This window comes from Trichoplax adhaerens, genomic scaffold (genome assembly GCF_000150275.1).
Source record: "Trichoplax adhaerens TRIADscaffold_1 genomic scaffold, whole genome shotgun sequence".
NCBI lineage: Eukaryota > Metazoa > Placozoa > Uniplacotomia > Trichoplacea > Trichoplacidae > Trichoplax > Trichoplax adhaerens.
The window spans coordinates 7,304,686-7,322,025 of NW_002060943.1; the positions used below are offsets into that span (position 1 = coordinate 7,304,686).

Genomic DNA, 17,340 nt, shown 5'->3' on the forward strand with positions numbered 1-17,340 from the left:
ACTTATAGACAATTGCAAAGGGCGTAATTAGTGAAAGTTAAATGTTGAAAGAACGATTACTTGGCAATCTTATTTATACTGAAGCGATGAAGATGAAACTCTTGACTTGATGACGTGGTTGTACAACTGGGAGCAGTTGCATTTATTCAAACCAGTTGAACTAATGAATGTCAACACCAATATCTACCAATTCATTATTATATTGTAGCTATATCGTAACGTCAAAGTTACCAAGGTGGTTGATACCTTATAGTATATAGGGAATTCTCTCTTTACTTTCACAGACTTCTTTTCCTTAAACAGTCCCCGATTACACAGCTTAATTGACTAGGGCATCAGCTTTGCAAGAATAGTACTGTAGATATGGTGTATGATTTTACTCACACACAAGTTACTGTATCTACTACAAAAGTAACTTATTACTTTAATCAGATATACTGTACGTGTGTGTAAAACTCAAGTACTACTGTGATGCACTATCTAATTTTATTTTCAAGTATTGCAGTAAAACGGAAGATTGATCCATGTAGGTACCTGCTACAATCAATGCACAACATACTTTGTGTTGACTTGTCTCTAAAACGAAGCCAATGATGTGTCTTCTGAAGTATCCAATAAAAAACTGTCGATGGTACAATATCAGAAAAGGAATATTGGTTAATGAGTGGTTCTACTGTCGGAGGAAACGACTCCTCTATTCTAATTTTTATACTCGTACGTTAAAAAAAACATGTGAGATAAGTTACAGCATTCCATAGTACAATTTACGTCTTGACTGCATCGTTACAACTTGAACGAAATATCATTTTGTATTGGACACGTTGGTTTCTGTTCCAATATCATGTAATTTATATAATCAATCTAGCAAGAAAAGCAATTATATGCAATTGCTGACAACTAAGTACAACAAACTATGATTATGGAATGTAGCAGTTCTATCATTTTATTTTAATTCAAAACGGTAAATTGCATAAATGCAGTACACTAGTGGTGCTATTACAAATTCATATGCTGTATCCAGTATAAAATACATACGATTGAAATCAATTAGCCTAACAAAAACTTAGCATGATAACTTAATCGAAGATTGAAGTAAACTATGACAGAGTTTTAACCATTGAGGATTAAGGGTCAGTAGAGCTTCTCCTGTACAAGACATCACGTGATGGATCTGGATAAATGAGATCAGTGTTGTATCCTGTCTGTCCTCGTGCGCATATACAGGGTGTATACTAATATTGAGTGGAAAATAGAGCAGCAGAGTGGATGTTTCTTGTCATCATAGTCAAATTCAAGCAGTCAATATACAGCAGATTTTGTATTGATTTGTGTCTAAAACGAAGCAAATGATCTGTCTTTCGAGGTATCCAATGAATTTATGAGCGTAAGCTAGGTCTGTTTCATCCTACAATTTGAAAAATAAAGATTGTACGAGTAGAGTGTAAAGAGAAACAGGTGAGAAACTAAGTATCCATTAAATTTATGAACGTAAACTAGATCTGTTTAATCCTACAATTGATTAAAAGAAACAGATTGATTTATATGTAGAAAGAAACGGGTAAGAACATAAGCATCCAACGAATTGATGATTGTGCAAATACATCACTATCCAACACAATCATATCCATGGTACAATATCAGAAAAGGAATATTGGTTAATGAAAAAACAAAACATGTGAATTTACAGCATTCCATAGCACAATTTCCATCTTGACTACATCATTACGATCTTGAACAAAATATCATTTTGTACTGGATCTTAATATTGATAAGAATATTGTCGATGGTACAGTATTCAGAGAAGGAACATTGGCTAGTGAGTGGTTCTATTGTAGGAGAAAACGACTCCTCTATTTTAATTTCTTATCTGCGTACGTTAAACAAATAAATAAAGTAAGACGAGTACGTTAAAACAAAACATGTGAAGTAAGTTTCTGCATTCCATAGCACAATTTCCATCTTGATTACTACATCATTACAATCTTGAACAAAATAGCATTTTGTATTGGATACGTTGGTTTCAGTTCAAGTATCATGTAATTTATAATTAATCTAGCAAGGAAACCAAGTGTATGCGATTGCTGACAATTAAATACAACAAAGCATGTTCACGGAATGTAGCAATGCTATCCTTTATTGGATTTGAGAATGGTAAAGTGCAAAAATGCGGTTCACTTTACAAGTCGTCAGGTTATCGATGTGGATAAATGAGATCAGCGCTCTATCATGCCTATACGCTGATATGAAATGTATGCGTAAGTTTGAGTCCAAAATAAGGCAATAGTTGACTTTGTTGATAGGTAATAATGCCTGCGATCAACGCAAGACCATTTGTAAATGGATGACTGAGGAAGAAAATGGCAGAGGATACATCCGTTGCCTCTCCAACCGAATGAACGGATTAAGACTAAGTAGCAACTACTCTCTCTGCAAACTTTGCAGTCAACATCGTTCAGATACTCGTATCGGAATATTGGATAACAATTATAACAGGCAGGCTATCAACAAAGTAACTAGGTCCATTTGTTACCTTCTATACTGTCTGCTGGTATCTATAGTAGGCAAAAACGAGTACTTTACGCCTTTCAATTTTACTTGAAGTAAAACATTGAAGAAAACCCACCCAGCTACTAAAGCAGTGACCATGGTAACCACTGCCAATGCGCAATATTGCACACCATCGTCTCCAACGCAATGCAATCTTGTCACTGTGTCACGCTTCCAAAAGTTCCTATGCAATGGAAGAGAACGTGTTGCTAAGTGAAGGGCGTTATGCGAAGAGGCGGTGTGCATGGATCATCTACGGATCGGAAGAAATATCTCAATTTCATTGGTTACTTCTTTCCTTTCACTTAATTTTATTGGTTACTTCTTTCCATTCACACAATGGAAAGAAGTAACCAATGAAATTGAGATATTCCTTCCGATCCGTAGAAACGGACCGCCTCTTCGCATTACTAAGTTGCTTTCGAGCAGTATGATATACTGTACGCTTGCATTGATAGAGTCGAATCAGCGGAAAAATGGATCGCCTCACCCTTATTTAGTACTGAAAGTGATTTACCGACTCGCTACGCGCCAGTAGTCGCTGGGCGCCAAAACAACCACTGCAAGCGTTATTAGCGTGGAGTGTAGCATAACGTATTGCACACCACTTTGAATGACCTACTGTAGACTACTGATAGCATCTGTACAGAAGAACATTGGCAACATTCTTCTCAGTTGGCGGGCCTTGCTGGAGTTTTCTTCATCCCTTTTCTCAATCTCATCTTTCATCAACGATCTGCTACGATTGGAGGATTGTGTACGCTCCAAGCACCATTATCGTATTCTCTATTTCAACTAGGAACATCAGCACCGATATCCACTTACCATCAACTCCAATTAACCTGGTAAGTGGAGATGATCGTCATAACGGATCATGTACCTACGAAAACCAATTGTTGTATTATTGACTCTTGCAAGGTTGGATTCAAAATAGTGAAAGAGTGCTGTTGCATTGACTAGGTTTCACCCTGCTCCATTAATTACCTCAATGAGTTATACATTGTAAAAATTTTACTGTTTATATCACGTTTGGAGAGTAAGAACAAGGTAATAATGAAGTAATCAGTGGTTCTATGCTAGAAGGGAACGACTCTTTTTTCCATTTTTGAAGGGTAAAAAAAACGGGTGAAATAAGTTGCTGCATTCCATAGCATAATTTGCATCTTTCCTGCATCATTGCAATCTTCAACAAAATATCATATATCATAGCGGAGTATTGGATAACAGGCAGGCAGGCTATCAACAAAGTAACTAGGCCCATTTCTTACCTTCTACACTGTATGCTGATACTTACAGTAGTTTAAAAGATAGTTGAAGTAAAACGTTGAAGAAAGCTCGCCCTGCTATTACGGCAGTGACTAACTGATTATGGTAACCACTGCCAATACGCAACATTGCACACTAGAGACCTTTAGTCTGTAAGGGTTGTTAAGGGTCTCTATTGCACACCGTCATCTCCAAACCAATGCAATCCTGTCACTGTGTCACGCTTCCAATGCAATAGAAGAGAACGTTATATTAATTTATTATTATTCCATTTTCCCATTTTCAAATGGAATAATAATTACTCGAAGGACACGATTGCAACAAGTAGGAGAACTGGAGAACGGCCTGGTCAATCAATTCTAGTACTGTAGTCATAAAACAAGATGTCCGTCCTTCTTCATGACTGTAATCGCATGAGGTAGACTGGCAGAGACGATCATCTCTAATACTAATGATGTGCAGACTGATTCTTGAGTCATTTCAAGTGGATTGCATGTCTGACGCGGTACACTAGCTGCAGAAACGTGCTGTATAGTTAGTTTGGAGAACGTAGCCAACATTGCTCTCAGTTGATTGCGCTACCTTGACGGGCCTTGCTGCAGTTTTCTTCCCTTTCGTTTTCAGCCTTTCTCCTGCTTAGCCAATATCCAGTAGAAGAATCCATCCCATCGTTGATCGACTATCCGCTATTTCAACCAGTGACATCACCACCGATATCCACTGGCCATCAACTCCAATCAGTCTGATAAGCCCATCATTGATCAGATCAATACACCATTCACAGATCGCTCAACTCAATGATACTCTTACAGGTAGTTAGCCACCATCAAATGAGTCAATGAGTGTACAGAGTAGAGCATTTTCTTGACATACTCCATCAACAGATTGTCCAAATTAGATTTACTGTCTAATCCATATTTAGTCATAGCTATGCAGATGATTGTCCCAATTTTCACTCGTACTGAATTGACGCGTGTTGTCTTCAAGCTGCGTGCAAAATATCCATGCTGCGCTACAGGTTATTATTGACTGATAGTCCTTGACTCACTTGTGTTTATAATACAGTAATATGAAATTGCATGATGACATCTAGTAACAAACCATACCAGTAGTTTTAGAAATGATGATGCCTATTTCTTCCATTCATCCTACTAGTGAGAATTCCCCGTTCATATGAACGGAGAGAGAAAGAAATATAATAAAACTTTGACGATGTCATGTTTGTACGGTATACTTTAAAACTATTTCGAACAATGCCTAATTAGTCCGGTACCCACAATCAGTATTAAGTAACTATTGTGTAGCTGATTCGATTAACTAATTTTACATGGTCATGGAATATTTTTACTGTAGATGTAAATATCTGCGTGTAGCGATTATCTTTTTACGTCAATAATGATTATGTTATGAATATAATACTCATATATAGTTACAGTTAATAACGTCAGTGAGTTACATTACACGGTATCTTCAATAAATACTAGTACAAACTCACATCGCTTTGCTGACGGTTTACGATAATGTACTTATTTGTTAATAATTAACAGATAGTATTACCATTCGACATTATATATATCCCGGTAATAGCCAGGCATTACTATATTCACAGCAATGCTTGTAGAATACTACTTTTCAATAATGCATTCACGGATGAAATGCTATATTAAGATTAGTTAATGGTCCAAAGCACATTATGATAACTAATGTACGGTGATGGACTTACCAAGTTAAGATTAGCAGGTACTGCAAGATATCTACAGTGCGGTACAATGTCCTTAGTACTGTGGTCAATTCTATACCAATCATTATAATGACTCTAAGGATCGCTTGAGTATGCAAGCAAAGCTTGCTCTATCGATAGCAACCGTCATAAGAAAATGTAACAATCAAAATGGCTGCGTAGAAAACTCTATAAAGATTGTATGTTTATTCAATTTTCATCAGAATAATACATCAAATCAAACTTGAAAGGCCCAGTTGCCACCCTTACCGACATAACGAATACTATTTTAATAATCAGTACTCTGCAGAAATCACTACCTTAGAGCTATTCGTTTTACATGAAGAAATCTTGAGGTAAAAAGTACTGTAAGAATCTTATACTGACCTATTGAAATGAACCCATAATCAGTCATCTAACAATAGTATAAATACCCCCGCGCCGCTCGTGGTGGGTGGATGCGTGGGATTATCCATTTATTTTGCTTTTATTTTGATCACCGAATCCCCAAAATTCATTAGTTTAGACTAAAAATAGACTATACCTGACTATTACAATACAGCAGCAATCGCTTTACGAGTATATCAATGACATGTTGAAATACTCGCACATTATTCCATGTTGCAACGTTGTAAATCCTTCTCGTATACCGACAATGAGTCTTTGTTTGACTACTAAACTATAAATTGAAGCCGTTAAAGTCAAGATGGAGTACAACAATCTGTTGTTACTTATACATTACAGTAGAAATGAAATCGAGTGATAGGATTGTATTGAAAGTGCTGTGATAGCTTATTACTGCTACAGTGTTGTCTACTGCACGTAATACAGTATTAGTGAGAAATGAAAAACCGAAATAGCTAAAACTAAAAATAGCCATATTATTGACGCTCCACACAGGCTGATTGGAAATAATGGAAGGATGGAATAATATTGACAACGCTTTACACATTTATGAAAATCATCTCTGCCATGATTTACCTATAGAAGGGTTGTTAACTGAAATCAAGAATGAGAATTTAATATCAGAGGAGGAGTACCAATTGATCAATTCAAAGTCATCTCGAAAACAAAAAAACAGAACGCTGTGCAGTATGTTAAAGTCCAAGAAAGAAAAGAAAACAAACATGACTTCCTTTTGCAATTTATTATGTATGCAACCAGAACCTAAAATACAAAACTGCGGTTGGATTTTACATGATGTGGCTAATGATCCAGGTACAGTTACGAACAGATAATTATAAAATAATTATTATTCCTTTCGTTTATTAATATATTTACTTGTTTAATAAAATTATTTACGTGATTTGATTGATATATATGGTTTTCTATTGGAACGACAACGCGATTTACGATGGAATGGATATGTACATATATGCAATGATCGAATGGAATGATTATCGTATGGTTATTATACGGATATACGTATACTAAAACCACCAATACACTGCAATGCTTATACACTAAATCGCCATTCAATCGTCATTCAATACAAATTACCATTACTACTCTACTCTTCTCTACTTGTGTCTTACTATACGTCAATACTATATAAACTCTATTATTCTATCATCGCATAATTCCATATCAATCATAAAGATTGTAAGTATCGTTGTATTGGTATATTAAATATACAATGACATTATTAAATAGACTATTGTATGTACTGTATTTTTTTTCTACTATATATCATCACATTTAAATTTACTTAAATAGTCATAGTATAGCATGTATAATAAAAGATTTGACGATCGAGAATAGTAAAGATATATATAGTATTGTGTGAAAACTCGTTTAGATTTTATCATGTAGCAAAAAAGATATACAGTATTTAATCATAATATATTCTATCTTCTGTATTTATGGCATTAATTTAGGATATTTTTGTTAGACTTATATAGAAATCAGTTTAGTTAATCTAGTCATGTCAGGTTAACTTTAAATATACTATAATAAAGTGTAATAAGTTTATGAATAAATGATACAGCGAAAATATTTGACAAAACAGTATTTATCAGCTCCTGTATTATAATTTATAATAATTTGTTAAAGATCACACAATATGCAAGGTATAGTTCAAATGAAAATCAGTACATACTGTATAATTTTTTAATTTGAAAACAAAACTTTTTAATTTCATCCTCCATATTAACTCTCGTTTCGTAACACAGTTGGGCTGAATTATATTCGCGATTTCATTTGCGCATTACAAGAAGGAAAATGTAAGAACAATCTTATAAGAATTATGATTATCGGACCAGAAAATGTAGGTAAAACAACTTTACTCAAAGTGCTAATTAAGCAGTCACTATTGGCTAATGAAGCACCAACACAAGTAGCTAGTGGTAATCATCCGCTAATAGAATTGATTACATTCGATACTGGTGATATGGTGAAGACTGGATTGGGCACTCTCGCTGATAGTAAAGTTGGATTAGCAGTTCTTCAATCGCCATCTTTACAAGTTACAAGACAGACCTTATCCAATATGAAATCGCAAAGAACGAATGTATTCGATAAATTACTTCGCAGCAAGTATAACAAACTTAGACCGAAACTTTCTAAGATACAAGAGGCAAATACAGATAGTAATGAAAGTAATTAATCACAGCAGTCAAAAATAGACAATCTACATGCTGTATTGTGCGACTTCGGAGATCAGGCAGAATATCACGTTACACATCAACCATTTATGTCGTGTGATAGTATTATGTTCTTGTATTTAATATCGCTGAAGAGATTAATGACGCTATACAACAAAGGAACAACTCAAAATCAGATATAACCTACTATGCAAGAATGAATGAATGGTTATCATCTGTACATGGATGCAAGGGGTTAAGCCATGGTTTAGAGGGTAATGTTAGAAATGAGATTACGATCGATGGTAAAAATTATGAATTGCCTATTGTCATTGTCATCGGTAGTCATGCAGATAAGATTGTAGCTAATAATGAAGAAGAAAAAAATAGAAAAATACAAGCAGCTTATAACAAGATATCACATGAATTTGGCCGTAAGGCCTTTTCCAAACATCTATACTTATCACACTTAGCTATGAATGGTGATGGCAACGATAACAGCAAAGCAACTCAAGATCTAAGAGACGAGATACGTAAACGGTTATGTCAAACCTTTACTAAAATTGCAGAAAAATTACCATTTATAACGGATCCTATTCCAGTTCGATGGTATGAAATCATTCAAATACTTCGTGGAGAAAGAGAAGATAAAACAATAAAGAAGTTACTTACTAAAACACAAGTTAAAGACTTGATAGACAAACATCATCTATCTAAGCAAGGCGAGAAGTTAGATAGTTTATTATCTTACTTGCATAATATCGGACAAATTGTCTATTGCGATAAAGACGAGATTCTGAGTAATTGGGTCGTATCGGATATTGATTGGCTAATTGAGGTGTTTTGTTCATTAATTCGAATTTCATTTTTCAAGTCTTCTCATGCTGATGACTGGAGTGACTACGAGAAGATTCAGAATATAGGTAAAATAAGCGAAGAATACATTGGAAACGTTTGGAGCAAATTTAATTTAGACGATGAAGAAAGAAAATACGTATTATCTCTTATGACTCACTACGATATTCTTTGTGAAGCAAGTGAATTACAAGGAAAAGATCATATCTATCTTATTCCTTGTCTGCTAAAGACACGACCTAAGAGCGATGCATTATATCCATCGAATAGCACTACATCGAAATACATCTATTTAGGGTTTGATGAGAAGGAGTTACCTTATATTTCTTATAATATCTTTTACTGCTAGATTTCTCGATGTTTGCAGAAGCGTAAATGGAATAATGGCAGAGTTAAACTATATCAAAACTGCGCTTCATTTCGAATTAGTCCTGGTATTGATTTGATTATCGATAAGTTATCAACGGTCATAGGCTTACAATTAGTTTATCGACACCCAAATTTAAAATCTAAAGAAGTAAGAAGAAGGCTAACTGAAACAGCCGTTGAGCTCAATGTTAAGGATGTAATTGAATCAGCTTTAAGAATCATTCTTACTAAATGGATGCCAAATATGAGTCATATACGAATAAAAGTGAGTGTTAAGTGTCCGCGTTGTGGAGAGTTAGTAAATATCGAAGATGGATTAAGTGATGATAAATCATTTCTGGATTGCCTTAATTGTGAATGTACCTGGCTTTCCTCGTACCAATTAAAGCCTTGGTTAGATAAAATTCCAGGTGATACCACAAATGCGGTGCTGTCTTTGGAATCTTTTGTAGCTAATTATTCCTTTATGAAATGTATCAGTATATACAGTAGGCTTAATTGGAACTCACATGAGTAACCAATTTTATTGATCTATTAAACAGTAACAAATTGCTTTAATAATATTTCAACATTAATTTCTACTTCAATCGATAAGTTATCAATAATAGCGCTCATACATTTGAAACGATGTTGTCATAAATTTACTAACTGAAATAACTGTAATAACAATAGACAAAATATTCAGTAAAATTTTTAAAAAGTATGTACTTTATTGTACGGCGGATCGAACTCATTAATTTATTAAATGAAATCTATAACCTTATAAATTGGTTTAATAATAATTCTTTATCTCTTGTATTTAACAGTCGATGCTTCTAGCGATAACGGAGAGGATACTCCTATGTCGTTAACAGAGGAAGAGGGTGGTTAGTTAGGCAAAGTGTCTAATATATCTATTGACTATGTTTGAGTTATTCTTTGAAAATTATAATCGCAGCTGCTATAACGCATATATGAATATCTTATAATATTACAATAAGCGACAAATAATTAACTTAAATTTTTTTTGATTATTTGCTTCAGCATCAAAAATACCAAAATGTAAGATCAGCGGAATTGGAATGTTGGAAATACATAAACAAATCTTACGCAGCCACTACGTCAAAATTATTGGGGAATGTCAATCAAGCGTCAAGCCTATTTGTAATCACTTATACGGTCGAGAAATTCTAACATTTTATCTAAAGGAAATCATTCTATGCCAGCCAACCGATTATGAGTAAGTCTGCAATACGATACGATGATGTTGCTTAGTTGTAAAAATGTATCATGAGGATAATATAAACTGTGACAATTATTATCACAGAAAAATGGGAAAATTGTTGGATATTTTACAGGAATGTGGTAATCGAGCATTTGGTGTATTTTGTGAGGTTCTATCTACCATTAATTCGCCAGTGATAAAAATCTTAGAAAATGCGGAAAGGGAAAATGGAAAGGAACCAAAAGGAAACTAAGTAACACGTAGATATATTTACTGTGTACGTGTTCCACCCACTGCATTTATACATAACTTTAAGTGCTCTATCGGTGCTGAATTACATGATTCACTTAACATGATGTGGCATATCATTTTCTACTTCAATACGTTCGGTAGTGTTATAGATTTTTTACATAGAATTCAATATTATTTTTTTATTAAGATTTAAAGCAACAATTTGCATCGTCTACTTCTCTGTTTAGCGTCTAATGTTGTTCGTCTAATTTTATTACTTGCTTGCAAATGATGAAAGCATTTTAATGGTAACCATAATTTGCAATTCACTCTGCCATCTTTCTTTGTGAATTTTACTCCTATTAGAATTACTCGGCATAACGATTACGACTTCGCACAGAATTATCACTATTATTAAGCTAATGCTTTATATCGGTAATTTTTATGCAATAACAGGAGAACGTTTATTTAGTAGTTTACTTACCAAGTGTATTTCTTTAAAAAATTTTAGATTGAATACATCCTATTTGTATTAGATTATTACATCTTGAGAGTACTATTTTAATATGCTAATGAAACAAAAATTGATTAAAACGATTTACCTATGAAGTAAATTAATTGGTGTTAGTATTTGACGTTGCGTTTATATTTTTATTGTGAAATGGATACGCTTTAAATAATTTTATATGGCTTACAACTGGTAAAATAGAGTAAGAGAGCTTGTTTCCTTAATTGTGCGGCGTTGAATTTTCAATGAATGGCTTTATTCTATTGCTACTATTATAGACGTAAGGCTAAGAGCGAATATCAGGTTCGCATTTTTAGTGTTTAAGATCGTATCCGCATACTTAATTACTTAAAATTTTTTGCATTCTGCCCATCTTAAGCTAAGGTGATATCATGTTAAAGGATATGATTAATATTCAAGATTTTGCGATAACACGTAGTTCCATGACGTCAATTTACTCCCTAGTGATATATAGCAATACCATTTTAATAAGTTTCATTGAAACAGAAGAATTATAGTAGAGTGTTCATTTTTAAACTAGAATTTAAGAGCGTCATTATCAACAAGATGATTTTCTAAATAAAGTCTAAGATTCAACCTTACAACAGTTTTATGATTCTAATATGTGATAAAGAGGCAGAGAATAATGGGACAGAAAGTTTCGTTTCTTGTTCATATCACTTTATTAATCAGTCCTTCTAGGTCCATAGCTTGCTGCCGAAACTTACTGTCATTGCGTTATTAACTCTTGCAAAGTACCGATAGAAAACAGTGAAGCAGTGCCATGGCATTGACGAGGCCTTTGATTACTATACTAATTGGCTGTATGAATTGGTAGCCGATCGAGAGAATGAGAATTGAACTGTTTCTATCACAATTCAAGAGTAATAGCAAACTAATGAGTTAAAAAGTATTCTACAAGAGGAGAATAGAACATTTTGTAGCCTTTTACAGTTTAGTAAGAGAGACACGATCATTTTATTTATTTTATGTTGCTCATTCATGATAGACGATTACATGCATGCAACCAGATAATGAAAATCCAATCCCAAGGTTTGCTGTTGTACTGTATGAGGTTGTAATTGCTAAAGTAACAGTAATAAAAAGTGTTTATTGACGAAATATTGAACTTATGCACCATTGCCAATTGTACTATGAGTGGAAGCAAAGCTCGGAAAGAACAATTCGTGGGTGATGCTATTTACATCGACTACATCGACAACATTGAAGATGGCGATCAATACGATTGCAGTTTTATAACTAGAAGCCGTTATATTGACCTCAACGAAGTTGAGTTAATGGTTGTGAACATCATTATCTGCCAATGAATGATTTTACTATACCTGTGATATATCGAAAAAGTTATCATGACGGTTAATCACTTACAGTATATCAGTTACTCTTTTTTGACGTTTACAACGCTCTTTTTTTATGAATCGTTTCTGCTTTGACAGTTAACTAAATGAGGGCAAATAGCGGGCATAACTTGGCTGATCGCAGCACAGCTTTGCGAGGACAGTCTATTAATATATTGTAGTTCATGATTTTACCCTAAAAAATAAATGGTTACTGAATGATATACGCGTATGCAAAATGCAAAAATGTTACCGTGATACACTATTCCTTTTACCCTTCAAGCATTAAGAAAATAAGATTGATCAGTACACCGCACACTTTTCAATGCACTAATCTGTGTCTAATGCGAAGCGAATACAGTAATCTGTTCAGTACCCAATGAATTTACCATGGTGTAAACAATATGTGAAATAAATCTGTTTTATCCTACAGCTTTAAGGAAGATTGATCTGTGTATAGGACAACATGAGCGGAATACTAATGTCAAATCGATTTATGATGATGCAAATGGATGACGGAAAGTAGATCAATTGTATCCTACAGGTGGCGTACAACATTAAAATTAGTTAATACTCAATGTCTAGAAGGAAACATGAGATACATTAGGTATAAACTGGATTGGTGATACTACAAACACGTCTTTCTTGAGTACGGTAATTTGTACGCTGCAGGATTCCATATAATAACTAAAAGTCTTAATGAATTTTCAGGATACGATTGAAGCCGAAACCTTGTGCTGTACGGCCACATAATGCGTAGCCAAAATTAACAATATTGATTTGAATTTTACTGTCGGTATGTAGCGGACTTTGCATCCTAGTGAGATCACTAGGAATGGCGAGAAAGCATTTTAAGTGGTTGAGAGTTTTTATAGAGATTAATGCTAACGTCATGAAAATAAAAGGAACAGAATTAATATAGAATAGAAACAATTTTAACGTGTCCCATGATATTTTTAGTAATTATAACTGTGAACTAGGTATGGAATAGACTGAAACTTTAATAATTAATGTGCAAAATTAGACTACACTCTTAACGATAGAGTTTTAATCTACAATGATGAAAGACTATCTTTTATTTATTACTAGTAGATGAAAATTTAAACTATAATAACAAACGACTTGCTTTCACAAGCTAACATAGAAAAGTTTCGCACTACATTTAATCAACACATTCTAGTTAAATATTAGAGGCTACTTGTGGCAAGAGTAGAAGGCAATTAAACTCTATCCTTTTCATTGTCTTGTTTATTTTTAATTTTAGAATAAAATTGAAATTGAGCTGGATAGCAAATATAGACGTGTAAAACACCGAATAAGGAGATTTTCTCTTTAGTAATAATTGACTCATTACAATACTATTCTCCTGTTATATCCATTCTACTACCTGCAAGTGAAACGAAAATACTTGTTTAAAACGAAGACAGAGTAATTAGACGGCAGTGATGCAAGATGGAGTTTACCTAAATAGACTTCCGCTTTTAACTGTAATTTTAATAGGTTCGGCACATAACTTGAGCGCTAAAAGTATTGGGAAAAATTACTTACAATAATTAAAGTACATTCCATTTTGGTCAAAATTTGATTATTATGATTAAAGGTTTTGATAGATTTAGTAGAAAAGCGAGATGATGATAATAACATTACCATTTTAACATGAAGAAATTACAATTTCATTCAAAAAGACAATAATATGTGGTGAGAAAGGTCAAGGATACAAGATGGGCCATAGATTATAACGGTAAGATTTGTTCTAGATTTATTTATCTGGATAAAAACAATTACAAGAAAACTTTGTGAAGATTACAGTCTTAATTAGATGGTGTTTGGGTAATACTAATGCACTTGGTTACAATTTTATTTACAAATACTAGGTTACTGAAAGGACACAAGTAGCTTTTATGATTTGACAATCGTGGACTTGATCATTTGCAATCTCTGTTCGTAGGATGACATTCTTAAGTCGTTATGAGTGAAACGAAGTGGCATGTTCTAATGTTAAATGTCGTTACTTTGATGCTGTAAATCTTTCATACTGTTAGGCAAGAAGGGAACAGAAATTAAATATTTAAGATACAATGCTTTGACAGGATTGTAGTAATATAGCTAGGCTATTCATTAGGAAAGCATGCCATTTCTACTTACCTATATCATTGTAATGTAGCTTAGTATTAAGATTGTAGACTGTTAGCCATGTTTAGTATAATGTAAGGTAGCGTAACTTCTATATTTATCCTAAGAGATATTTGGTAGCCATAACTATAGGCTGTAGTGGTATGGACTCTACAGTATGCTAGAGTACAGACGACAACTAAATCTCAGGTGTGTTATTTTCATGTCATCTATCAAGTATACTAATCCCACCGACCCTCCCTTGAAATGAGCAGCGCGGGGGTATTTATACTACTGTTAAATGACTCTGATTATGGGTTCATTTCAATAGGTCAGTATAAGATTCTTACAGTACTTTTAACCTAAAGATTTCTTCATGTAAAACGAATAGCTCTAAGGTAGTCATTTCTGCAGAGTACTCATTATTAAAATAGTATTCGTTATATCGCTAAGGGTGGCCACTGGGCCTTTAAATTTTGATTTCATGTAATATTCTGATGAAAATTGAATAAACATAGAATCTTTATAGAGTTTTCTATACAGCCATTTTGATTGTTACATTTTCTTATAACGGTTGTTATCGACAGAGCAAGCTTTGCTTGCATACGACAGCGATCCTTAGACACATTATAATGATTGGTATAGAATTGACCACAGTACGAAGGACATTCTACCGCACTGTAGATATCTTACAGTACCTGCTAATCTTAACTTGGTATGTCCATCACCGTACATTAGTTATCATAATGTGCTCTGGACCATTAACTAATCTTAATATAGCATAGTATATTACTGTTACTAGGATATATATAATATCGAATGATAATACTATCTGTTATATATTTGACAGTTTCGCTCACCAACCTTAACATAGCATTAATACCGTATATAGTAACCATTCTTATTCAGTAAACATACTAATACGAAAGTTACTTAACGAAATTTGAATTGGTATAGAAATGAATGATCTGTAGGGTTTATGTAAATATTATTGAGAAGGTAGAAGTGATTGATACACATCAGTAGGTACTATTAGTTCTATTGCTCTCTTACAATTCGTAGTGTTATCCTACTGTAGTTCCCCTGTCCCGATTACTAATATGAAAGTTACTTAACGAAATTTGAATTGGTATAGAAATGAATGATCTCTAGGATTTATGTAAATATTATTGAGAAGGTAGAAGTGATTGATACACATCAGTAGGTACTATTAGTTCTATTGCTCTCTTGCAATTCGTAGTGTTATCCTACTGTAGTTCCCCTGTCCCAATTACTTTTGATTTCTATACTGTATATAGTAACCATCCTTATTCGGTAAACATACTAATACGAAAGTTACTTAACGAAATTTGAAAAGTGATTGATACACATCAGTAGGTACTCTTAGTTCTATTGCTCTCTTGCAATTCGTAGTGTTACCCTATTATAGTTCCCCTGTCCCGGTTATTTTTGATTGCTATATATCATATTACAAAAAGTATTTCTAAGAGGATAATGTTCGTTAGTCAGCGATCTGATAGTTACTGAACCTCTGTTAAATGAGCACATTATCGTAAACCGTCAGTAAAGCGACGGGAGTTTGCACTAGTTTTATTTTAATTCAAAACGGTAAATTGCATAAATGCAGTACACTAGTGGCGCTATCACAAATTCATATGCTGTATCCAGTATAAAATACATACGATTGAAATCAATTAGCCTAACAAAAACTTAGCATGATAACTTAATCGAAGATTGAAGTAAACTATGACAGAGTTTTAACCATTGAGGATTAAGGGTCAGTAGAGCTTCTCCTGTACAAGTCATCACGTGATGGATCTGGATAAATGAGATCAGTGTTGTATCCTGTCTGTCCTCGTGCGCATATACAGGGTGTATACTAATATTGAGTGGAAAATAGAGCAGCAGAGTGGATGCTTCTTGTCATCATAGTCAAATTCAAGCAGTCAATATACAGCAGATTTTGTATTGATTTGTGTCTAAAACGAAGCAAATGATCTGTCTTTTGAGGTATCCAATGAATTTATGAGCGTAAACTAGGTCTGTTTCATCCTACAATTTGAAAAATAAAGATTGTACGAGTAGAGTGCAAAGAGAAACTAAGTATCTAATGAATTTATGAACGTAAACTAGATCTGTTTAATCCTACAATTGATTAAAAGAAACAGATTGATTTATATGTAGAAAGAAACGGGTAAGAACATAAGCATCCAACGAATTGATGATTGTGCAAATACATCACTATCCAACACAATCATATCCATGGTACAATATCAGAAAAGGAATATTGGTTAATGAAAAAACAAAACATGTGAATTTACAGCATTCCATAGCACAATTTCCATCTTGACTACATCATTACGATCTTGAATAAAATATCATTTTGTACTGGATATTAATATTGATAAGAATATTGTCGATGGTACAGTATTCAGAGAAGGAACATTGGCTAGTGAGTGGTTCTATTGTAGGAGAAAACGACTCCTCTATTTTAATTTCTTATCTGCGTACGTTAAACAAATAAATAAAGTAAGACGAGTACGTTAAAATAAAACATGTGAAGTAAGTTTCTGCATTCCATAGCACAATTC

At 33.7% G+C, this 17,340-nt stretch overlaps 1 protein-coding gene across 1 annotated transcript; it reads left to right on the forward strand.

Moving 5' to 3' along the window:
- Positions 1-6,447: 6,447 nt before the first annotated feature.
- TRIADDRAFT_52095 (uncharacterized protein) lies at positions 6,448-10,796 on the forward strand (the record flags this gene model as incomplete). Its single annotated transcript, XM_002107997.1, has 7 exons — positions 6,448-6,751; positions 7,705-8,130; positions 8,271-8,953; positions 9,320-9,749; positions 10,146-10,205; positions 10,363-10,558; positions 10,646-10,796. The coding sequence occupies 7 exons, from the start codon at positions 6,448-6,450 to the stop codon at positions 10,794-10,796; spliced, it is 2,250 nt and encodes a 749-aa protein (XP_002108033.1).
- Positions 10,797-17,340: the final 6,544 nt, after the last annotated feature.